The following is a 23,185-nucleotide window of genomic DNA, read 5'->3' on the forward strand; positions in this document are numbered from 1 at the left end:
AATATATATATATATATATATATATATATATATATATATTATATTATATTTTTTTTTACTTTTTTGGGAATTCTCAAATTCTAACCATGATTAATTCCTTTTGGGAAATTAACTTATTCTTCACATTTATTATTACCGATTCCTTTCCTTTACAGGTTGTACAAGGTGATTTTATAATTTCACCTATACCTTGGCATTTATTACATGTCATCTATACCATCATAGGTCCCTATCTATAATTAATATTTCCTTTTCCTCCACATGTAGTACATCTAGAAGGAGCAGTCCCTGGTTTACATTTCGAACCTTAACATGTTGTACATTATCCTTTTTTTTCATAAACAATTTTCTTTTGGACACCATTTATTGCTTCCATAAATGATATTTCTATATTTATTAAAATGTCATCACCCTTCTATTTAAATGTCTATGTTTCTCCCCCCAAATCGAAAAATTGAGAAAAATTTCCAAATATATCTTCCATAAATGGACCTCCGTCATTTCCTCTGAAAAAATCGCCACCTGCTTATTATTATTCATCTCCTGTCATCCCTGTTTAATTGTATATTTGACGCTTTTATTCATTTTTTAATGTATCATATGCACTTTATTTATGTTATTATTATTATTATTTTGTTAAAAATAAATACTTATTTATTTCTGATAATTTTACTTTAGATTTTTCAATATCGTTTGGATTTTTATCTGGATGGTGTTTTTGTACTTATTTATAATAAGCTTTTTTTAATTCGTCTTATGTGGCATTTCTGGATACTCCTAAAATTGCTTTTTATTTATTATTTTTTGTTTAAGGTTTTTTTATTTTTACAATATAAATCTTTTTTTGATGCAAAATTATAATGAATTTTTGATGTTTTAATAGTTTTGGATTTTTAAAATTTGATAATATTTAGAAATAATTTATTTGCAAACATTTTTATTTATTTTTTAGGTTAGTTATATAATTTTATTTTATTTTAATTAAATTTAGTTTTTTTGGTTTATATTTTATTTGTAATTTTTTATCGAAATAAAGAAATTTCTATAAAATATTTTCGTTATAAAAAGGAATAATTAGGTTACAAAAAATATGCTTAATAATTAGTTTAATTTAGCATAAGTATTTAATTTTAAGAAATATTAAAAATTAGAACAATCTAAATTATTATTAACCATTTATTTATTAATAAAAATGCAAAATAATATACTATTTTTAAAAGAACCCTATCTAATACTTTTCAATATGTGTGTGTTTTTTTTATTAATACTTTTATATATATTTTTAATATATAATTATTAAATCTTTACTTTTTCAAGGTTTAATTTATATTATTAAAAACTTAAAATAACATATTAAAAAGAATTATTCTAATTTATAAAAAATATGTTTATTTAAATTTATATATTTTTTTATTTTTTTTAAATATTTTATTTTATTTTTTTTAATTAATAATAATATCACCTTTTTTATTTAATTATAAAAAATATAGCTATTATATTTTTTTGAAATAATTATTAATTTTGATAAATTCTATTTACTTTTATTAAAAAATAAATTAAATATATTATCTAAATTATTGTATTATATAATTAATAATTATTATTATATTAACATAATAAATATAATAATAAATAAAAATGAATCAAGAATATAGAATAAACTTCACATTAGATGTATAATTAAAAAATTTTTAATTTCAAAGATTTAAATAAATAAATATTAATATATATATATATATAACAAGGGAATAAAATTATTAAAATAATTTAATTGTTCAATATGCCTTTTAACTATTAATGATTCATTTATAACTAAATGTGGTCATAATTTTTGCAAAGTTTAATTATATTTAAAAAATAATAATTTATAAAATAAAGGGTTGTATTTTAGAAACAATAAATCGATATCATAAATGTCCTTTTTGTTAAACAATTTTAAATGAAAGTGAAATATTTCCAGAATATAGTCTTAATAATGTTAAAAGTATAAATAAAATAATTATAATATATAATAAATATTTATTTTTTTAAAAAAAAAGATACTATTTTATAAGAATATGATAAAGCATCATTATAAACGATTGAAGAAATTTGTGATTATAAAGATTAAGGATTTAAAGATAATATAGTCAAAGTTATTTATATTATTTTTTTTTAAAAAAAATTAAATATGCATTTAATTAAACAAAACAAAAAGATTTTAAAAGAAAAATTTGCTGAAACTGCAATATTATATATATCTAAATTTGAGGAAAACATAAAAAATATCTAAACAAAAAAAAAAGAAATATAAAATTAAATAAACTAAATCTAAAAAGTAAAATAAATAAATAAAAATTTATGTATATAATATATATATATATATAAATATCTATATATATATATATATATATATATATGTATATATATGTATATATATATGTATATATATATAATAAATATATAATATTATAAATATAGTCAGAAAAAAACTATATAGGATAATTAAAATACTAAGACATAAAATTATAATTAGATTAATTAGAAATTTAAGAAAAAGTAATATATGATTATTTTATATAAAGTATCCAAAAATACTTCTAATAACTTCAAAAGCCTGAAATACTGGAGATAAAAACAGATTTAATAATACTAAAAAAAAATTATATAATAAAAAACTTTTATATATAACCTACTATGTTCATAAATGATTTTAAACAAATTTTAATTTAAACTTTTTTACAAAAAAATAATCCTATATAGGAAAATTTACTTAAACTTGAGAACATATATATAGTAAGTGTTCCATTAGAATTTTCTTAATAAATAAACAATAATTTTTAAAAAAATAATATAAATGAAATGAATTAAGAATAAATTTAGGAATTTCTATAAATATAAAACTAAAATTTTAATTAATAAATAAATTTCTCTTAATTATTTTCTTTAGAAATAGTTAACTCTCTTTAAATTAAATAAGGTTCCACTATATTTATAATAGGAAATATACCTTGTAATCAGATTTACCAGTTTAATGTTTAACTTACGATTTTCAAAAAGGACTCTATTCAAATTATTACAGATGTGAGACTTGTGATTTGAATTGGATTTGTGAAGGATGTTCTGATGTATGTCATAAAGAGCATAAATCCGTAATTTAATTATAAGATCATTAACCTTAGTGGGCTTGTTGTTATTGTGCCAATAAAACAGATAATTGCAAGTATATTTTTTTTATGAAATTTTATTTATATATTATATAGAATTCTCAATAAGAAAAATAAAAAATGAACTTTTAATTTAATTTAATTTTAATAAATTTTTGTATTATAATTTTTATATTTTTTAGTTTATATTTATTTTCGATATAAAAATTTTAGTTTTTTTTAATAAATTTATAACTATTTATTAGAGTTAATAATTATATCAAAAAAAAAAAAAATTTTAAAGACTTTCCTTTCCTTAAAAAAAAAAATACTTCTAAAAAAAAAAAAACAAAAAAACAATAATAATCTTTCAAATATCTTCCATAGGTTAATTAACCCCTGCCCAATCGTAATAGACTTTTTTTCCATCAACAATATTATACCATAGAGGTCCAATAATACCTGTATCAACCATTCTCCTACCTGTCATACTCTAATAGTCTTAATATATTTCTGTATCATCAGTATCTTCAGTATCTGGGTAATCCAATGGTGGAGGACGTGGTATTCTCCAATAATCTTCATCAGTATAATGATTATACAAAAATTCGGTTCCGAAGTACAAGAAAGATAGAGCTGCTAAGATAAAATATGACCAAAGAGGTCCTTTTTTTCTAAAATGTTAAGTTTTAAAAGATTCGCATTGAAAATCTAAATCTTCAGATTCATAATCATATTCATGTGGAAAATCATGATCAGGATCCCAATAAGCTGCCTATATTTATAAATATATAGTTATATAAGTTATATTTATTTTTTACCCTCATAGGATTCTTTAATTCATGTATTTATTTATTTTCAGGTCTAATGTTTACACTTAAATCTGTTTAATAATTACCTAAAGGCATTGTTATGTCAAATGCCCAATCATCATGCTTTTTTGAGTAGGGAAAATCATATGTGGTCTGATCCCAACCTCTATCTCTAATATCTTCTTCGATATCAGTATTTACTTTTGGGTCATTTCTCCAATCGTAAGGTTAATGATGATGACCGTGGTCATCGTGGCGGTCTTCATGGTGATCAATTTCTTTACCATGATTGTGGGATTATACACCACTACCTAAACGGAATTGGCTTTTGTATATTATTTAATTTTATAAATGTTTGTATATATTTCTTCTTAACATTATTTTTTAATGTATATAAATATATATATGTTATATAATATATATATATATATATATATATTTGTATATTTGTATATAAATATTTACATAATTTTTTTTTTCCTCTTTTTTTTTATTTTATAATGAAAAAAAATATATTAACTCTATTTTTTTTTTTAAAAGATAAAATAAAAAAAAAATATATATTTATTTTTTTTACTTATAACAAATAATATAAATATATAATTATAATAATGTTTCTAAAATTAAATATGTAAAAAATTATATATTAATTTTTTTTAAAAAAATATATTATTAAATATTTTTAATTAGTTTTTTTTATATTATTTAATAATAATTACAATATTATCTAAAACACTATAAAATATATTTAACTTTTTAATAAATTAAAAATAAAAATGAATTTAAATAAATATAATATACAATTTGATTTATCTAATAATTAATAAAATAAAGAAATATCTTTATATGTTAAAAATGAAAATTAATAATCTATCAGATTAAAATAAAAACCTATGAAATTGTTTAACATTAGTTGTATTTAGAATAATTAATAATTAAAAAACAAATATAAAACAGTTAAAGATTTTCATTAAGATTAAAATAATATAAATAAATACAAATAAACAAATATAAAAATAGATAGTTAATAAAATTAAAAAAATTAAAAAAATTATGAAAATAATATAATTTTATCTAAATCAATATAAAAAATTACATAAGATTCTTAAATAAAAATTTTTAATAGTTCTAATAGAAAATTTCGTTTAAAATCTTAAATAAACTAAAATTAGTAAAAAAAAATCTTAAAATAATAAATTAAGAATATATATATATATATATATATATATATAAATATATATATATATATATATATATATATATATATATATATTTATAATAAATTAAGAATAGGAAATTTATCTTCTAGTATAAATTTTAAAAACTATACAGATTTGTCTCATATAGATAATCATAAAGTAGATTTATTAGATACAAATATATCACAAAAAGATTGGTATAATAACATAATTACTAACTAATAATCAAATTGATTAAATACATCAATAAAGACTTTAAAAAGATTTATTCTCTGTTAAAAGTAAAAAAATAAAAATAAAAACTTTATAAAATTGATTATATTTAGTTTTAGAAAATAATTAACAATTAAATTATAATTGTAATATTGAAAATTTAACTAAATAAGATTTTTCGAAAATTGATATTAATTGTTTCGATATAGAAAAGGAAAAATTATAATAATTAATGAACTAAATAGTTAATAATTCTATCATAGATACTTCTTTTTCATAAAATAATATAAAATTAAAAAATACGACATCTAGAAATGATGTTTTGAACTTAGAAACTTGGTTAAATAACATTTCTTTGAAAACAATTAAATAAAACAACTCAAATAATGATATATTTGATTGTTTTGATGAATTATAATGTATATTTGCTGCCTGTTTTTAAGAATTAATAAGATAGGTAACATTACAATGTGTGGAAAGGGGTGATTTATTAAAGAGAATATGGGAATCTTACTTAAATTTATTTAATAAAATAATCCGATAGAAATCCAAGGAAAATTCTATATAAGAATAATAATATTTAAACGACATTTAAAGAATTCATAAATTATATAACCAATAAATTCTTAATTTAAATTCAGAAATTGTTTAATTATAAAAAAAGGACTAATTTTTAAGCGAAAAAAATATAGAAAATTAATACAAAATTTAAAATTTGATTGAAACATAAAGAAATTTGTAAGAAATTCGAATAAAAAAAGAATAAGAAAACATTATAATAAACAACTAAATTTTAATTCTAAAAAATTAAAATAAAAGACTCAATAATAACTTAATTTAACTAATAAATTCATAAAATTTGTAAACTAAAAATTCCTAAAATAATATATAAAACTAATAAATTGCTTTTAAAAAAATAAAACTCTAAAAAAGGCATTCGTTTACCTTCCTTTTATAAGAAAATATATGTTTAAGAAAATCTAAAAGTGAAGTCTTTATTAAAAGATAGTATTCTGATGTTTTTTTAAATGAAAATTATCATAAAATGGTAGATACGAAAGATTTGATTAAATTTGTAGATAAAAGTACTTAACTTAATATTGGAATTGCCAATAATTTAAAAGGTAAAAATAATAATAATAATATCAATAATAAAAATAATAATAATGATATTAATAATTCTTAGAATTAAATGAACTCTTATTATTAAAATATTATAAATAATTTATAAAAATAAATCAAGGATTAAAAAATAGAGTTGGATTATGTAATATAAAACCATGACTAACTGTTAAATATGAATGATAAATTATAATTTTAAATACAATAATTATAAGAAGTTGAAAATAACAAAAAAAATTTATAAAAAGAAGAAAATAAATAAAATGATGATTTAGAAGGATTCATGTAAGAATTTTTCGAAGAAATTTAAGAAATTATGAAAATTTAAATAAATTAAGAATAAAGATAAATTTATTCTGAACTAGTTTAAAATATTAAAAAAAATGAAAACATTAAAAACTAAAATTTTTTGGAAAAGTTTTTAAATTATTTTTTTTAAGCAAGAAAATATTATATAGAATAAATTAAAAATCTTTATAAATAAATTAAAAATAAATAAGATTTTATTAAAAATTAAGAAAGCTAAGAAAATAATAATATTTTAAATAATCAAAGAAAAAATAACGTTATAAATTAAAATTTAATAACAGATAAAAAATAAAAAAATATAGAAAAAGAATAGCAAAAAGAAGATAATTATTAAAAAAATATTGAATTAAAAAAATAAGAATAAGATATATAAAAAAATAAATAATAACATAATAATTTGAATAATATTAAAAAGGATATATCTTCTTAAATAAAAAAATAATAAAAAAACGATAATTATTATTAATAATAATAATAATAATAAATAATAATAATAATAAAAGAAATAATAATAAAATCAATAATAATAATAATAATAATAAATACCTTTATTATAAAATTTAAAATAGTAAAAAATTGTATAAATCAATTAAAATCAAATAATATAAAGATATATTCAAAATACTTCAAATTAAAATTTAACGTTAAATTAATCATAAATAGAAAGTAAATAATAATTTAATTCATAAATTTAATTTGATGATGATGATGACAATAATAAATAATAAAATTAAAATTAAATTAATAAATCATAAGAAAAATAAACTAATAATGTTAATAATAGTTTAATAACAATCCAATAATAAAAATTAAGTTCTTAAAACAATTAAAATATTTATTATTCTTCACGATTATCATCTAATTAAAATATATAAAATTCCCTTTTATAAATATCTTTTAATAACATAAAAAATAACAATTTAAATAATTAAAAATCTGATAAAAATAATAAAAAAATATATTAATAAAATAATGAACATTAACAATAACAAAATTTATAAAGTACTTAAAAACTAAAAACTAGCAAAGATTATTTGAAATATAATAATTTAATATACAACATAAATTAAAATCATAATAATAATTTTATAAATCTAAAAAGCAGTTATGATTTAATTTTCGATGAAATTTAATATCATAAATAATTAATAATATCAAAAAACTAATCAAATAATTACATATTATCACATGAATTAGAAAAAGAATTTTTTAAGGACAATATTGCCTTTTAAATTTTGAAAAATGTCATGCAAAGATACAAAGAAAATTCTCATAAAAAATATATGTCCAAATAAGGCATTATTAAATTCATTTCTCATGTTTACATTGAAAAAATTAAAAGCTTTTGTAATAATAATTAAGTTCATCTTATTTTTATTGCCTATTTTTATTTAATGTAATAATATGGACTAAAATAAGTAGCCGAAAGTAAATTAGAGCAATATTTGGAAAGTATTTACTTCTATTTGGATAAAAGTAGAATTTATATTTTTGGAAGATTTATTGGACTTATGGAAAGTCAATTAAATTTGGAAATAGATTAATTCTAATTTTATATTGATTTAATTAAGTTTTTAGATGAAAAAACTAAAAATGGAATCTCTATTATTTAAAATACAAGTGAATAATTATTATGTGATATTGTAAAAAAATACATTTTTATTTTTATAATAAAATAAAAAATAAGAATAGAATAAAGTTATATATATAATAATATTTTAGTAAAAATGAAAATATAGATTAAGTTTAATCTTTTTGTTAAAAAATTGATTAAATAAATTAAAATGATAAATAGAATGCTTCAGAAGGATGTAAAAATAATTTGGTTTAATTATATTTTATAAAAAATAAAATAAAGTTATTGATATTGATTTTATATTTAATGAAATAAGCTTCCTTTATAAAAATATATAAAAATCTACATTAGAAAATATTAAGAATTTATTTTATGCAGCAGATGTTTTATTTATTTATTTTAAAAATAAAATATTCAATTTTTATATAAATTTATATATAAAGTTAAATAAAAATAATTATATTTAATTACGAGATTTTATAATCATTTGGAGATATTTAGAGCCTGAAACATTTAATATTTTATAAGTAATAAATATTTTTAACATATATTGTTGTTCAAATACAGAAAATCAAGGTTTAAAAAACTGATATATATAAATTTAAATATATTATATTATATAATATTTTGATTATATAAAAAAGATTAAAAATATTTATCAATATCAAAGTTTGTTGATATTTCAATATAAAAGAAATTATTTTGTATTGTAAAACAGAACACAATTTTAAATTAAATGTCTGAAAACGTAATTATTTTTAAGTGTTGTTTTTAAAAAATGATAATATAATATAAATTATAGAAACAAATATAAAATATTGAATAATTATTAGATAATTAAGATTAAATATTTTAAGAAATAAGCAAAAGATTTTAATTTTAAAATAAAAATAATAAATATTATATATAAAGATTAAATGATTTAAAATAATAATTAATGAATATTTAAGATGAAAATAAATAAAGTAAATATTTTATTTATTTTATAAAAATAAAAAAAAGGTATTTTGATTTCTTATAGATTATTAAATGAAGAATCAGAAAGAATTTATTTAGAGTAAATTATATATATATTTTTTTTTGAATATAATGAATTATAATTTTTTATATTAGAAAATAAGTTTTTGACTATCTACCTATATAATTTTAAGAATTAAATATAATAATAAGAAGTAAAATTTAATAAATTTATTAAATTTTATGAAAAAATAAATAATAATTGTAAAATAAATTTTTTAATTTACTAATAATATTATATATATTTTTTTTTAAATGTTTTTTTTAATTATTTATTCTGTAATTTTTTTTCATAAAACATAATCAAATAAAAAAAATTATGGCTTTTTTTTTTTTTCTTTTGATTAATTTTTAAACAAAAAATTACCAAAAAAAATCATTCTAAAAACTAATATATTAAATTAATTTTTTTTTTAAATATATACTTTTTTAATAAAAATCATTTTGAAATATTATTATTTTTTATATATATTTCCTTTAATAAATAAAATTTTTACATTAAGCAATTATTAAATAATTATTATTTTATTTATATTTATCTTTAATATTTTGGATATTCCATCTATTTAAATATTAACTATTTTTAGTATTAAATGTATTTTTTAATTTAATAATATTTCAATTTTAATTTATAATATTAAATCACTATTTTTTTTTTAAAGAAAACAACATTATTTTTTTTACACGCATACCCTGTATTAAAAATTATAAACTACAAAAAAATAATATGACAATTTATTATCTTTAATTCCTTAATTTTATAATTTGATATATTAAAACTAAAAAAAATAAATATTTAATTTAAATAATCTTAAATATATTTATATAAATTTTAATTTATAATAAATAAAGTTTAAAAATATAATAAATAATTAAAATATATTAAATAATATTATTTATTGTATATGAAAAATATCTTTTATATTTTTTAAAAAATTAAAAATAAAATAATAAAAGAAAATTCAATAAAACTAAAAAAAATAATATTAATCTCATTAAGATTAGAATTATTAATTTAATATTATTTATTAAAAACTAATAGGCTCGAATAAATACCCGTCTGCTTTATAAAATTTGTTTTAAAATTCGACCCTTTAAATAATTTTTAATCATTAAAAAAATAATATATATAACCAATGTAATCTTAATGCATGTAAAAAACATTCCATAACATCCATAAACATTAGAATTCCAATAGTAATTATCGAAAATAAATAAAAAGAAATAATAAGCTTTTATATTTATAAATATATAAAATTAGATAATAAAAAAAATATACCATAAATATATTTCCACTTTCAATCCAATATTTTATAATTTTATCAAAAAAAACAAACGCTAATTATGAATGAGCTAAAGATAATGCCCATAAACGCAAATAAGAGGCAGTATTAGAAACTGAACCTATAACAAATTCAATGGTTTCAATAACTTAATGAACAAATAGTTCATTAGAAGAAGAAAGAAGTTCTTATTCATGAGTATTTCTAATTAAGCTAATTTAAGCTCTTTCAAGATCATTTGCAAGATTTATTTATTCTTAATCTTCCTTTATTTATTTTTTAAAATTAAATTTAAATTATTATTTTATTTTTTTTTTTTTTAAAAAAAATTACTTTTTCAATAAATGATTAATATATACTCTATTTATTTTACTGCAATAAAATTTATTATTTTTAAAAATATAAAATAATAGGTTTAGGAAATAACATTAAAGGCACACAAAGTATTGCCAAAACCAAAAAAATGACCTAAACCAATTCCTAGTCTTAAATAATGGTATCGCCTTTGACTTTTCCAAAATATAATCCCATATCAATCAAAACTGCAATAATAGAAGGCGGTTAAATAATTTAAACCTAAAAATCTAAACTCCATTTATAAAAAATAAGGAAATCCATATATCCGAAAATCAAGCTCATGAAAATAAATTAGGGTAAAAACTCGAAAAAAAAATCGATCCATTACTACTTCAAAATACAATTAATACCCTTCAAAATAATACCTAAAAGCATCTAAAAAACACCCAAAATAACCGCCAATTTCATCTTAAAACTATTCAAAAAATTCAACTCGTTTTCCGTTTTTCCCCAAAAAGGATCAATTCCGAATAAATAAGTACATTTTTTCAGATTAAAATCCTAATAACAACTCTAAAATATACTAATTTTCATTGACATAAAGTCGTTATATATAAAAACCAGAATAAAATGCAAATAAGCCCATCAGAGTAATTAAATAACGAATAGGAAGAACTCCCTAAAATATAACAGAAGATTATTATTACATAATTTTATTTTTTCATAAAATTAAATATAAACCAAATATTAATAATAAAAATCCATGACCTATATCCCCGAACATCACACCAAATAAAAATGGAAAAGTTGTAATTGTAAAAAGACCAGGATTTATTTCTTTGTAACGAGGTATTCCATATGTATTGACTATTTGTTAAAATGCAAATGTAAAATCATTAACAGGAAAATATGTTGGAGGACTTAAAGGCATTTTGTATGATAATTTTTATATTATATTTTCTGGCAAAAATTTTTTTTTATTATGTAATTAATCAAAAGAAGATACTACATATTAATATTTATTTTCTGGTATCCAAAAATAACCTTTTAAATATTTATTTTATATATAGATATCTGTAAAATATATATATATATATATATATATATATATATATTATATATATATATATATTTATTACCTATATATACAGAACCTTATAATTTTAGCATACTCATTTTTGTATAAATTTCTTTTTCTTTTAAAATATAAAATTTTAAGAATTCTATATATGAGCATTCCAATTTTTTTTTATCTGTAATAAAATCTTTTAAATTTTTTTTTATATTATTTTCTGTTAATTATTTTAGCTATTTTTTTATTAATAAAAAAAGCTTACAAAAAATTTTATAAATATTTACTTATCTACATTCTTCTTATTCTATTTTAATTTTTTAACTTTATTAAACAGATTAGTCTAAATCTTTAGGCAATTCATATAATTTAACTTTAAAAGACTCACAAATTTTACTAATTTTTTTAAATAAAATAGTATTACAATCTCCGTTAAAAATAACAATAAACATTGCATTTATTTTCTTATATTTCTCATTATTTTGAATATCATTAATTTAAATATATGCATTTCCTTTACTTATTCTAAAAATAGATCTTTAAAATAACAATTTACTCTCGCAATTAATAATACCACAAAATTTATTTAAGTTAAAGGTTTAATTTTCTTCTGAAAAAAAAAACTATTGCATTATTATTTCATTCAAAAAAATTTCATATTCAATTAAATTTTATTCTTTTTATTATAAAAAATCATAATGTTAGACTTAATTTATTAATTATATATATTATATATTTATTTCTTCCTCTATTTTATTTATATATGTCTATCCGTTTGTTTATCTATTATTTTCCATTTAATTAAAATTTATTTAAATGAGATTTTCTATATTTAAACATTCTTTTATTTTCATTTCGAAATTTTTTATCATATGTTTTATATTTTCAATTTAATAAAGAATTTTTTCGCATCTTTTTACTTAATTATAATAAGGTCTACTTATTTGAGGAATATTATCGTCATAATCTATTTAATGAACACAATTTAATTTTCCCAAAATATTAAAGCTTTCCCAAGCATTTTCTTTTGTTATTATTATTCGACAATAACACATTGTCTAAGAAATTAAAAAATCCATTTTTTTTATATTTCCTTTTTTATAAAAGATATTTATATTGAATTTAAAAAAATATTTCTTTTATAAAAAATATTATTTAATTATATTTTTTAATAATACATGTTTATTTCATTTTATTATATCAATTTTAAAATATTTCTTTTATAAAAAATATTATTTAATTATATTTTTTTTATTTTTTTTATAATTCATGTTTATTTAATTTTATTATATCAATTTGAATTATTTATTAATACAAAATCTACAAAAGTTTTTTTTAAAAAAAAGAAATTAAAAAAAAATCTAATTAAAATATCATTACATTATAAAAAAAATATGTCGAAAAAAGGTTTTTTAATAAATAAACACACAATTATAATATAAAAAAAAATATTAAATTGAAATAGTTTATATTTAATAAGAAAACCAAAATGAATTTTAAAGAAGTTCCCTATACTAAAAAAATTTAATAATTAAAATAAAAATCATATTTGATATTATAAAATAGCCTTATAAGAACAATAAAATGAGCAAAACAGTCAATAAAGAATTATAAAATTTGAATTTAACATAATAGAAGAATTTATTTAAAGAAATGATAAAGCTCAACCTTAATTACAAGTTTTTTTTTTTTTTTAAAAAAAAATAATTTCATAATTAAATCAAAAAAAAAGATATCTCAATTTAATGATGAAAAATGCACGAAATCAGAAAATATGTAAAGTTATATAGCACGCTTAAGTTCTGCAATTAAGCCGAACAAATTTTATTGGTATAGAAACATAAATACTTTATTTTTAGTTGGAAACAATATTACTTAACCAAATTTATGTAAAAGTTGTAAAGAAAAAAAACAAAAAAAAGAAATCCAAGATATGCCTTGTAATTAGGAATGTACTAAATTCTACGTAAATATACCTGATAAAACAATTAGCTAATACCACGTTAGAATAGAACTTGAAGATTCACAAATTAAAATTTGCGATGAAGGAAGTATAAATGGAACTTATTTAAAAAATCCAGACGATGAATAAGATTATGAATTAAAAATTGGGCATGAGTTTGTGGTAGGATAAACTACTATAGTTGTCAATAAAATGAGTACTACTGGCCCTTATTTCTGTCTTTATATTTTAGATGGGTTCTTGAGTCATATGGAATTTGAGTGTTAATGTATAAATGGGATTTTTTCCTTTGTTTAGGGGGATATTTAAGAATAAGTTTATTATTTGTAGAATAATTCCTAACTTATTATTGTAGATAAATATGAAGATGTATTATATTTATTTTATTATTAATTAAAAATAAAAAGAATTTTTATAATTTTGAATAAAATAAACTTAATATTTATTGGGATGAGCAAACATGTATTTTTTTTGATATTTTTTAATAAAATATAAATATTTTTTTAAATATATAATTTATAATTTTTTATTTAAGAAAAATTTACTGTGTAAAAAAATAATACTAATGATTAATTTAGTTATTGGGTAAGAATTAGTTAATGTTATTTTCCAGGACAAAAAATTAAAAAAGGAACAAAAGCATATTTAAGATCAGGTGAAAAGTATATACTTCCAATCGAAAAATGATATAGTATAATATTTTTTATATTAAAAATAAATAAATGAATGTATTAATTAAAATATATTTATATATATAAAAAAAAAATACATGTTTAATTTTGTAAATAAATTTATTATTATTAATACATAATTTTTTAAAAATATAAATTATATTTATTTTAAACATAAAAATTGTAAAACTTATCATTAAAATAAAATAAATAACTTATTTTTTTATTTTCCACAAAAAAAAAAATGAATTAAAATAATAGTAATTCAAAATCATATGTTAATAAATCAGATTAAATTAGCAAAACATCATTAATATTATAATCAAAGAATTTTCTTGAATTACAATAACCAATTCAAAATCCATTAAAAGGAAACAACTTTGACCCTAGAGAATTTGTAGTCCCGGGTGTATCTGAACAAGAAATCGAAGTATACAAATAAATATTTGATTTTTTAGATTCTCACGAGTAAGGTCTATTAACTCCAAAAGATATAAGAATTGCACTCAAAGAAATAGGAGGTTTTAATGCCTCAAGGAATCTTATATATAATATAATAGGAGATTTTGATAGCGATTCTAACGGATAAATTGATTTTGAAGAATTTGTAAAAATGATGGCTATGAAGCCTTGTGATAGAGATAATGATGATGATATATTGAGAATTTTCGATTTATTGAAAATAGATCATGAATGTAATTATTTGACAGCTGAAGATATTAAAAAATAGTCAGTTTTATTAGGGGAAGATGCTACAGATAATGAAATTTAATAAATGATGATAAAATGTGATCCTGAGGGTAAAGGAAAAACAATTAGTTTCGATGCATTTTTAAAATTTAATAAAAAAGGATAATTTTGAAATATGAAATGTAAAATAAAAAGTAAAAAAAAAATAAAAAAATATATTAATATTATTATTTTATGTAATACTAAAAAAATATAATAATAAAAAATAAATTTAATAAAAAATAAATAAATTAATATTAAAAAAAATGCTATGTTATATAAGAAATAAAAAAACAAGTATATTTAAAATAAATAATAAAATTGTAATAAATATAAATACTAATTAATAATATAAATTAAAATGCTAATATATAAAAAAATTATATAAAAAATAAATAAATATACAAAATAAAAATATTAAAAAAAAAGAAAAAATTAAATAAATATATAAAAAAAGATATATATAAATATATTTTATATATAAAATATTATATATATTTTATATATTTATATATATTTAATTTTAATATATAATAATATATATTTTTATATTAATAATTAGTTTTTTTTTAATTTAATAAATATCTTAAATTATTTTTAATAAATATGTTTTTATTAATATAATTAATTAATTAAACATCATTATATTATTTATAAAAAATTAAATTATATAATTCTATAACTAATATATTTAACTCTATTTTATTAAATCTCTTTATTCAATATTTATATATAATTTTTAAACATATTTTAATTTAATAAATAATTATCTTTCAAATATTAAATATTTTTTAATATAATTTTATATTTATTTTACTTATTATTATTATATTTTTTAATTTTTTTCAAATCTATTTATTTTATTTTTAATTTTTAATTAAAAATATCTTATTAATTATAAAAATTTACTTTTTAATAATTATATATTGTTCAAATATCTTTTTCTATTATAATTACGATATTTGAACATTATAATAATATCTTATAATAAATATAATTTTTATTTTATTCATAACTTTATAGTTCAACTAATTTATCTAAGCTTTATTAACTATTACTCAATGATTTAATTTATATTGAATGCTAAGAAATATAAATTCTTTAATAAATGATTGATAATAATATTTTTTTTTTAAAAAAAAAATTTAATATAAACATAATGAATATTAAATTATTAGTTATTAACAGAATATGTATTTTAACTGATTATTATACTTTTTTATCGTTTTTATAATAGATCTTATTCAAATATATATAAAAAAGTTTATTTTCTTATAAACTGGTGTGAGATATAAAGGAAGAAATTATTATATATATTAGAAAAAAATAGTCATTCGAAGCTAATAATAAATTTTATAATACTAACTTTGTTAATATTAATTTATTTCTATATAAATAAAAAAATGATTATACTTTTTATAAATCTGCAATATTTTATTTATTTTTTATATTCTTATTATTTAATAATTCTATTTAACTGATTAATTTTTTTGTAAAAAGTTTATAATTTTGCTTTTTCAACGTTTAGACTAATATTATTGAATATAATAAAATTATAAATAATATTTATAATTGAATATATTATAAATAAATGTGATATATAGTAAGAGAATTTAAATTATTTTGATATATAAATACATATTTCACTATTTATAAATATTATTTTTAAAAAGGAATAAAACATATTTTTATTTATTTATAACATTTAATACTATAAACATTTAAAAAATATTTATAGTAAAATTTTTAATATTTTTATTTAATTCTTTAATTATTATATATTCATTTTTATTATTAATATGACTTTATATAATTATAAAATTAGAAAAAATATTTTATTATTATTTTTTATTTTTTTATAAAAGATATAAAAATTGTTTACTTATGTAAATCTATAAATTAAAGAAAGATATAAAATATTTTTTAAAAATAATATAAAAATTGAATAAATAAATTAAAAATTTCAAAATTTAATATAATGCTTTCAATTATTTTATTAAATATTGCAAATTTTCAAATTTTTTTATTTATTTTTTTACAGAAAATTAATTTTTTCTCTTTTTTAATTTTCCTCATTTAAATCTGGACATTTAATTTTAAAATTTTTTCTTAATAAAAAAATAAAATAAAAATTAATAAATAAATAAATAAAAAAATACCAATTTATATGTTATTAAAATTATTATTTGAATTATTTCTATTTTCTTTATTTTAATCATAAATAGATTATTTTTAAACGAAATTTATCATTTCTTTATAATTTAAATTATTTTATTATTTAGTAATTATTTCCTATTATTATTTCACTTAATGATCTATTCTTTTACAAGGACTTTTTTTAAAAGATTTATAACTATTAGTATTCGAAATTAATGTATTTTAACTTTTAGAATCAACTTTTTTACTATTTTCTTAATTAGATTAAAATTGATTAGAATGAGAAGAATTATCATTTTTTTCATCAAAAAATTAAATCAAAGGTGAAGAAAGAAAACAATTAGCAATATCTAAAATATTCTTTTTTTATTATTATTATTAAATAATTTATATTTTTTTAGAATCGTTATTATCTTAAGTAGAATTATTTTTGGAAAGTTTTTTAAATTCTTCATTTGTTTAATTTAACTAAATACTTTGTTATTTCTTAATTTTGTTTTTGATTTCATCAATATATTATTCTTCACAATAATTAAAGTCATATTAATTATTTACAAAATGCATATCTTAAAAATATAATTATTATTAAAAAATGTTATTTTGTTATTATTAATTAATTATTTTGTCAATTATATGTGTTTTTTATAATTATTATTCTTTTTCAATCGTATTTTAACTTAAGTTTTCATAGGCATTGTTATTATTTATTTATTTTGAGCTATTTTAATTTATATTTTTTTAAAATCAGAAATATTTTATCTTTATTAATAACACATATTATTTAAATTTCTATTAGAAGATAAAGAAGGCTATTATTAAAAAGTTTTAGATAAAAAAAATATTAAGTATATATATAAAAGAATATATAAATATATAAATATTATATATATATATATATATATATATACTAATATTTATTTATTTTTTAATATAGAAAAATATATATATTCGTATATCTGATATTACTGATATTTTTATTGAAAGGTTTGTCTTTATTTTTTATTTCTCATCATTTTATTAATTTAATAAATTTTATTCATTATCATTTATTTTAAATTCATTTTGTATTTTTTTTTAACTCTTTAGCTAATTAATTTTTTAAAAATCTTTAATTTACAATTCTGTATTTTATTTATTTTTTTATCTTTTTGAGTTTGCAAATTTATTCAAATATTCTTTTTCAACATTTTCTATTTATAATTTTTATTTATATATATATATATGTTTATATACATGTATTTATTAATTCAATTATTTTTAAAATAAAAATTAATTGTTGCATAAATAAAAATAAAATCTATTATATTATAAATAAGTTTTTTATATTTTATTTTAAATACATGCCATCTTAATTATTTTTTATATGATTCTTCGGGATTATTCTCATCAAGAAGTCTATAAGCTACTCCTATAGATAAAAGCATTAAATTTTAAGCAAAACTTAAAGCTTTATTTACATTCCATCCTTAGAAAAAAACTCTAATTAAAGGATGTTGCTATAAATCTAGTAATAATTCTAATTATTAATTCATTCAAAATTATATATTATTAATTTTTATATATTTTTTTTTTTATTTTTAAAAAAAATATTATTTATTTTTGAAAATATGTTTTTAATAAATTTTTATTTTAATATATAAAAAAAAAATATCATTTATTAAATTTATGAGTATTATTAAATATTATTTTTTAAATATAAAAATATAATATATAAAAAAAAAATTAAATAATTAATGAATAATGAATTAATAAAAATATAATAAGAATAATATATATAAATTATTTAAATATATAATATATATAAATATATGTATATATATATGTATATATATATGTATATACAATTTTAATTTTTTTATAATTTTAATATATTATTTACTATCTTTAATTATATATTTAAATTAATTTTTTTTTTTATTACTTTAAAGAATTGCAATTTATTGAATTTCAATTTTTTTTAATTTTTAAAATGTCTCTTTTTTTATATAAAAAATAATAATATTTTTAATATTTAATATATTTTTAGTTAATATAATAATATTTTAAAATTAATATTTTATCTTTTATATATATATACTAATTAAAAATAGTTTAAAGGTATTTTTTAATATTTATTTAAAATATATATGAAAATAATATATAAATACATCTTTTTCAAATAAAAGATAAATTAAAAGTAAAATATTTTTAACATTTAATTTTTATTTTTGTTCAAATTATTATTTGAATTCTAATAAGAATAAATATATTTTAACCAATATTAAACTTTTCTAATATAATTTTTTTTTTATCAAAATTAATATATTAAAAATAATTGAATATATTTTAAATTAATTTATATTTGATTAATTGACTTATATATATATATATATATATATATATATATATATATATATATATATATATATATATATATATATATATTTTTTAAATAAATTTTATTATTATTTTTAATATAAACAAATATATATAAATAATATGATTTTTTGATTTTTTTATATAATAAGTTAAAATAAAATAAAAAAGAAGAAGCATAAAATAAAATAAGTAATATACAAAGTATTAAAAAATGTTTTTTATCAATTATTCATAAAATAATATTAAAAGAAATTCGTAAAAATATAAATAAAACTAATAAAAAAATACATATTTCTGCTAGTAATTAAAAAAATAATATAAAAAATTGAATTATTTTTACTTTTAATATTTTTTTATTTATCTTTTATTTTTAATAAAAAAAACTCAAAATATAGATATAGATCATAATTTTTAACATAAGATTAAATAAATTTCTTTACAAAAAATAAATGAAAAGTAAAAATGAAAAATTAAAAAGCGAATAATTAATAAATATATAAATAAATAAATACACTAGAAATAATTAAGAATTATTAAAATAATATTTTATATATTTAAAAAATAATAATTTAATTTAATAAAAAAATAGTAAAAGAAAATTCGTTTCATTTTTTTAAATTATTCTATTCTTCTTCTTTATAAATAATTTATTCGACTTCAAAAGCCATGTGAGCATTTTTTTTGCCTAGAATTTCTTTTAATTATTATTATACCTTTATTATTTAAATAATTATATCTTTTTATTATATTATTAATATTACTTAACTAATTTATATACCCGTTTATACTTATTATTTATAAAGATTATATATTTAAATAAACATATTCTCTCCTAACTTTTAAATACATTTGTTTTTTAAATTTACAATAGTTAAATTTTATTAAATTTCAGGAATACTAACATTTTATTACTTTTTATTCTAATATTCTTATTAGATTTTTTATAAATAAAAAATATAATATTTTTATATAGAAAAAAATAATAATAATAGTTACACTCATTTTAAGTTTTTGCACTAAATATTTTTTTAATTTTAGAATTTGGTTATTTATATAGAACTTTAGATGTTTTTTAAATGGCATTTGAAAATAGTTATTTAGTTTCTATTTTTAATTATTCATCGTCGCTTAAATAATCTTCAAATTATTCTTTTTCATAATCTTTTTCTTCAATACTATTTTTTTTTATATGTTTGTATTATGATTATTATTATTATTATTATTATTATTATTATTATTATTATTATTATTATTATTATTATTTTTATTATTTTTATTATTATTATTTTTTTTAATTATATTGATAAAACATCATTTTATTTTTATTCTTATTTATTTTTTATGCATTTTTTTTTTTTAAAAACATTAGTATTGTTCAATTTATTATAATTTTCCTCACTATAATTATATAAATTATTTTATTTTTATGCGAAAATATTATTATTTTATATTTATATTTTTTCTTAAATTTAAACAGATTTTCTAACAGTACTATTATAATTCTCGTCTTTATTTTTTTCTTCATTTTATTAATGAAGTTATTATTAAATCCTATTTTTATTTTGCTAATGTAATTAATCTTATTAAATAACAGTTTAAATATTTTATTCTTCATTATCTTAATTATTATTAATATTAAAATTGTTTTTGTTTTTGTTATTGTTATTATTATTATTATTATTATTATTATTATTATTATTATTATTATTATTATTATCAATATTATTATTATTTTTACTATCCATTTCATTTTTATTATCATTTATATTTTCTACATTTATATTATTTTTTATATAATTATTATTATTGTTAAATTAATTATTTTCATTTTCACCTTTTACTTCTGCAAATTCATAAAACATTTTTTATATGTATTAAGTATTTAAAATTTCCTAAATAGTTAATCTTTAATATTCATTTTTATTTAATAATTAACCTATTAATTAATTTAATTCTCTAGAATAAAAACAAGGTATATCCTAAATATTTTCATTTACAATTTTATATATTAATCCTAGCAAATTATCAGATTCAAAAGCATGCTTTGTTTATATAGTGTTATATATTTTTACTTAACAATAAATTAATAATATAATAATAATTTACCAATAACGTACACATTTCATATAGAACACAACCTAAAGCCCAAATATCTGACTTGCATGTATATGCTTTACTTTCGCACACTTCTGGACTTATAAAAAGATTAGTATTATTTATATTTATATACATATATATTTATATTTTATATATATTTATTTATTTATTTATTTAATAATTTATTTATTTATATATATATATATATACATATTTATTATTCTATATTTAAATATTATTATATATTTATATAAACCTCATATAGTAAGGTGTTCCTACTACAGTTTTAGCTATTAAATCTGTATTTTCAGAAACTTTAGAAATTCCAAAATCACCTAATTTAACAGTACCGTTTGATGTTAGAAAAATATTTGAAGTTTTTATATCTCTATGTAATATTTTTTTTTCATGTATATATTTTAGAGAAAATACAATTTAAAGGAACCAATGAGCTATAAGTTTTTCAGGAAAATATTCTTTTTTTTATTTTTTTCTTTTTATATGGTATGATAGATCGCCTTCTTGGCAATATTCCATTATAATAATTAATAATTCGTCTTCCTAAAAACTTTCTACATATGATACTATATTTGGATGGTTTAATTCTTTTAATAAACAGGCCTTTATAAAGTATTATATTTTAATATATTTTTTAAAAATAATAATTTATATAACTTCTTATAAAGATAATTCTTATTACTTTTAGTTAAACTTCCTAAAATAATCTTTTTAGCTACAAAAAGATGCTTATTTTAAAAATTTTAAACTAGAGTTGCATATCCTTGTTTTATATTTTTTATAAATAAAATTATTAGCTTTAATTATAATATATATTTAATTTTAGTTTACTATATTATTTAATAAATATATATATTTTTTACCAAATGTTCCTCTACCAATAATTTCTATTTCTTTATATAACTTTTTATATTAAAGATTTTACATTTTTTTTATATATTTTTTTTCTTAATATATTAAATAAATGTTTTTTTAAAAAAAATATAATAAAGTTTAAATTATTAAAATTATTGATAATATATTTATAATTTTAATATTATTTATATTTTATATTTTAAAATGCAAATTATTTTATTATTATTCGATTTCTATTATCTAATTATTTTTATGTAAAAATGATAAAATATATATATATATATATATATATATATATATATATATTTTTTT

At 14.7% G+C, this 23,185-nt stretch overlaps 6 protein-coding genes across 6 annotated transcripts, besides 46 other annotated features; 2 read left to right on the top strand and 4 right to left on the bottom strand. All coding sequences in view use genetic code 6, as the record gives it.

The window, feature by feature from the left end:
• The first annotated feature begins 1 nt into the window (after position 1).
• Positions 2 to 49: a microsatellite.
• Positions 50 to 1,656: 1,607 nt separating this feature from the next.
• On the top strand, positions 1,657 to 3,183 carry IMG5_177520 (hypothetical protein; the record flags this gene model as incomplete). The annotated part of the gene is made up of 5 exons (XM_004027645.1): positions 1,657 to 1,674; positions 1,746 to 1,984; positions 2,040 to 2,134; positions 2,198 to 2,317; positions 2,461 to 3,183. Coding segments are annotated over 5 exons (1,092 nt in total), but the record flags the coding sequence as incomplete, so codon positions are not given.
• Positions 2,344 to 2,459: a microsatellite.
• Positions 3,184 to 3,495: 312 nt separating the features above from the next.
• Positions 3,496 to 4,315, bottom strand: IMG5_177530 (hypothetical protein; the record flags this gene model as incomplete). Its single annotated transcript, XM_004027646.1, has 2 exons — positions 3,496 to 3,900; positions 3,947 to 4,315. The coding sequence occupies 2 exons, from the start codon at positions 4,313 to 4,315 to the stop codon at positions 3,496 to 3,498; spliced, it is 774 nt and encodes a 257-aa protein (XP_004027695.1).
• Positions 4,316 to 4,325: 10 nt separating this feature from the next.
• Positions 4,326 to 4,399: a microsatellite.
• Positions 4,328 to 4,376: a microsatellite.
• Positions 4,400 to 4,569: 170 nt separating the features above from the next.
• Positions 4,570 to 4,623: a microsatellite.
• Positions 4,624 to 4,961: 338 nt separating this feature from the next.
• Positions 4,962 to 4,991: a microsatellite.
• A 149-nt stretch (positions 4,992 to 5,140) lies between these two features.
• Positions 5,141 to 5,215: a microsatellite.
• A 1,263-nt stretch (positions 5,216 to 6,478) lies between these two features.
• Positions 6,479 to 6,529: a microsatellite.
• Positions 6,530 to 6,922: 393 nt separating this feature from the next.
• Positions 6,923 to 6,964: a microsatellite.
• Positions 6,965 to 7,109: 145 nt separating this feature from the next.
• Positions 7,110 to 7,142: a microsatellite.
• Positions 7,128 to 7,176: a microsatellite.
• A 67-nt stretch (positions 7,177 to 7,243) lies between these two features.
• Positions 7,244 to 7,322: a microsatellite.
• Positions 7,323 to 10,229: 2,907 nt separating this feature from the next.
• Positions 10,230 to 10,264: a microsatellite.
• Positions 10,265 to 10,365: 101 nt separating this feature from the next.
• Positions 10,366 to 11,553, bottom strand: IMG5_177540 (v-type ATPase 116kda subunit family protein, putative; the record flags this gene model as incomplete). Its single annotated transcript, XM_004027647.1, has 4 exons — positions 10,366 to 10,465; positions 10,508 to 10,605; positions 10,653 to 10,918; positions 11,016 to 11,553. 4 exons carry the CDS (start codon positions 11,551 to 11,553, stop codon positions 10,366 to 10,368), a joined length of 1,002 nt encoding a protein of 333 aa, XP_004027696.1.
• Positions 11,554 to 11,674: 121 nt separating this feature from the next.
• Positions 11,675 to 13,104, bottom strand: IMG5_177550 (v-type ATPase 116kda subunit family protein, putative; the record flags this gene model as incomplete). The annotated part of the gene is made up of 2 exons (XM_004027648.1): positions 11,675 to 11,997; positions 12,093 to 13,104. The coding sequence occupies 2 exons, from the start codon at positions 13,102 to 13,104 to the stop codon at positions 11,675 to 11,677; spliced, it is 1,335 nt and encodes a 444-aa protein (XP_004027697.1).
• Positions 12,035 to 12,085: a microsatellite.
• Positions 12,037 to 12,101: a microsatellite.
• A 1,358-nt stretch (positions 13,105 to 14,462) lies between the features above and the next one.
• Positions 14,463 to 14,503: a microsatellite.
• Positions 14,504 to 14,903: 400 nt separating this feature from the next.
• Positions 14,904 to 15,523, top strand: IMG5_177560 (hypothetical protein; the record flags this gene model as incomplete). The annotated part of the gene is made up of 2 exons (XM_004027649.1): positions 14,904 to 14,919; positions 15,031 to 15,523. The coding sequence occupies 2 exons, from the start codon at positions 14,904 to 14,906 to the stop codon at positions 15,519 to 15,521; spliced, it is 507 nt and encodes a 168-aa protein (XP_004027698.1). The 3' UTR covers positions 15,522 to 15,523.
• A 70-nt stretch (positions 15,524 to 15,593) lies between these two features.
• Positions 15,594 to 15,653: a microsatellite.
• Positions 15,606 to 15,636: a microsatellite.
• Positions 15,610 to 15,656: a microsatellite.
• A 103-nt stretch (positions 15,657 to 15,759) lies between these two features.
• Positions 15,760 to 15,805: a microsatellite.
• Positions 15,760 to 15,844: a microsatellite.
• Positions 15,832 to 15,886: a microsatellite.
• Positions 15,832 to 15,940: a microsatellite.
• Positions 15,846 to 15,945: a microsatellite.
• Positions 15,856 to 15,907: a microsatellite.
• Positions 15,879 to 15,973: a microsatellite.
• A 280-nt stretch (positions 15,974 to 16,253) lies between these two features.
• Positions 16,254 to 16,305: a microsatellite.
• Positions 16,306 to 17,497: 1,192 nt separating this feature from the next.
• Positions 17,498 to 17,542: a microsatellite.
• Positions 17,500 to 17,546: a microsatellite.
• Positions 17,547 to 17,641: 95 nt separating this feature from the next.
• Positions 17,642 to 17,679: a microsatellite.
• A 727-nt stretch (positions 17,680 to 18,406) lies between these two features.
• Positions 18,407 to 18,452: a microsatellite.
• Positions 18,453 to 19,310: 858 nt separating this feature from the next.
• Positions 19,311 to 19,382: a microsatellite.
• Positions 19,314 to 19,386: a microsatellite.
• Positions 19,333 to 19,386: a microsatellite.
• Positions 19,387 to 19,839: 453 nt separating this feature from the next.
• Positions 19,840 to 19,886: a microsatellite.
• A 14-nt stretch (positions 19,887 to 19,900) lies between these two features.
• Positions 19,901 to 19,969: a microsatellite.
• Positions 19,970 to 20,839: 870 nt separating this feature from the next.
• Positions 20,840 to 20,891: a microsatellite.
• Positions 20,842 to 20,888: a microsatellite.
• A 181-nt stretch (positions 20,892 to 21,072) lies between the features above and the next one.
• IMG5_177570 (protein kinase domain protein) lies at positions 21,073 to 22,945 on the bottom strand (the record flags this gene model as incomplete). Its single annotated transcript, XM_004027650.1, has 3 exons — positions 21,073 to 21,945; positions 22,010 to 22,097; positions 22,257 to 22,945. The coding sequence occupies 3 exons, from the start codon at positions 22,943 to 22,945 to the stop codon at positions 21,073 to 21,075; spliced, it is 1,650 nt and encodes a 549-aa protein (XP_004027699.1).
• Positions 21,100 to 21,190: a microsatellite.
• Positions 21,560 to 21,636: a microsatellite.
• Positions 21,632 to 21,674: a microsatellite.
• Positions 21,632 to 21,684: a microsatellite.
• Positions 22,121 to 22,253: a microsatellite.
• Positions 22,945 to 22,976: a microsatellite.
• Positions 22,977 to 23,032: 56 nt separating this feature from the next.
• Positions 23,033 to 23,072: a microsatellite.
• A 69-nt stretch (positions 23,073 to 23,141) lies between these two features.
• Positions 23,142 to 23,179: a microsatellite.
• The last annotated feature ends 6 nt before the right edge of the window (positions 23,180 to 23,185 follow it).

Source organism: Ichthyophthirius multifiliis (genome assembly GCF_000220395.1).
Source record: "Ichthyophthirius multifiliis unplaced genomic scaffold scaff_1120509251296, whole genome shotgun sequence".
Taxonomy (NCBI): Eukaryota; Ciliophora; class Oligohymenophorea; order Hymenostomatida; genus Ichthyophthirius; species Ichthyophthirius multifiliis.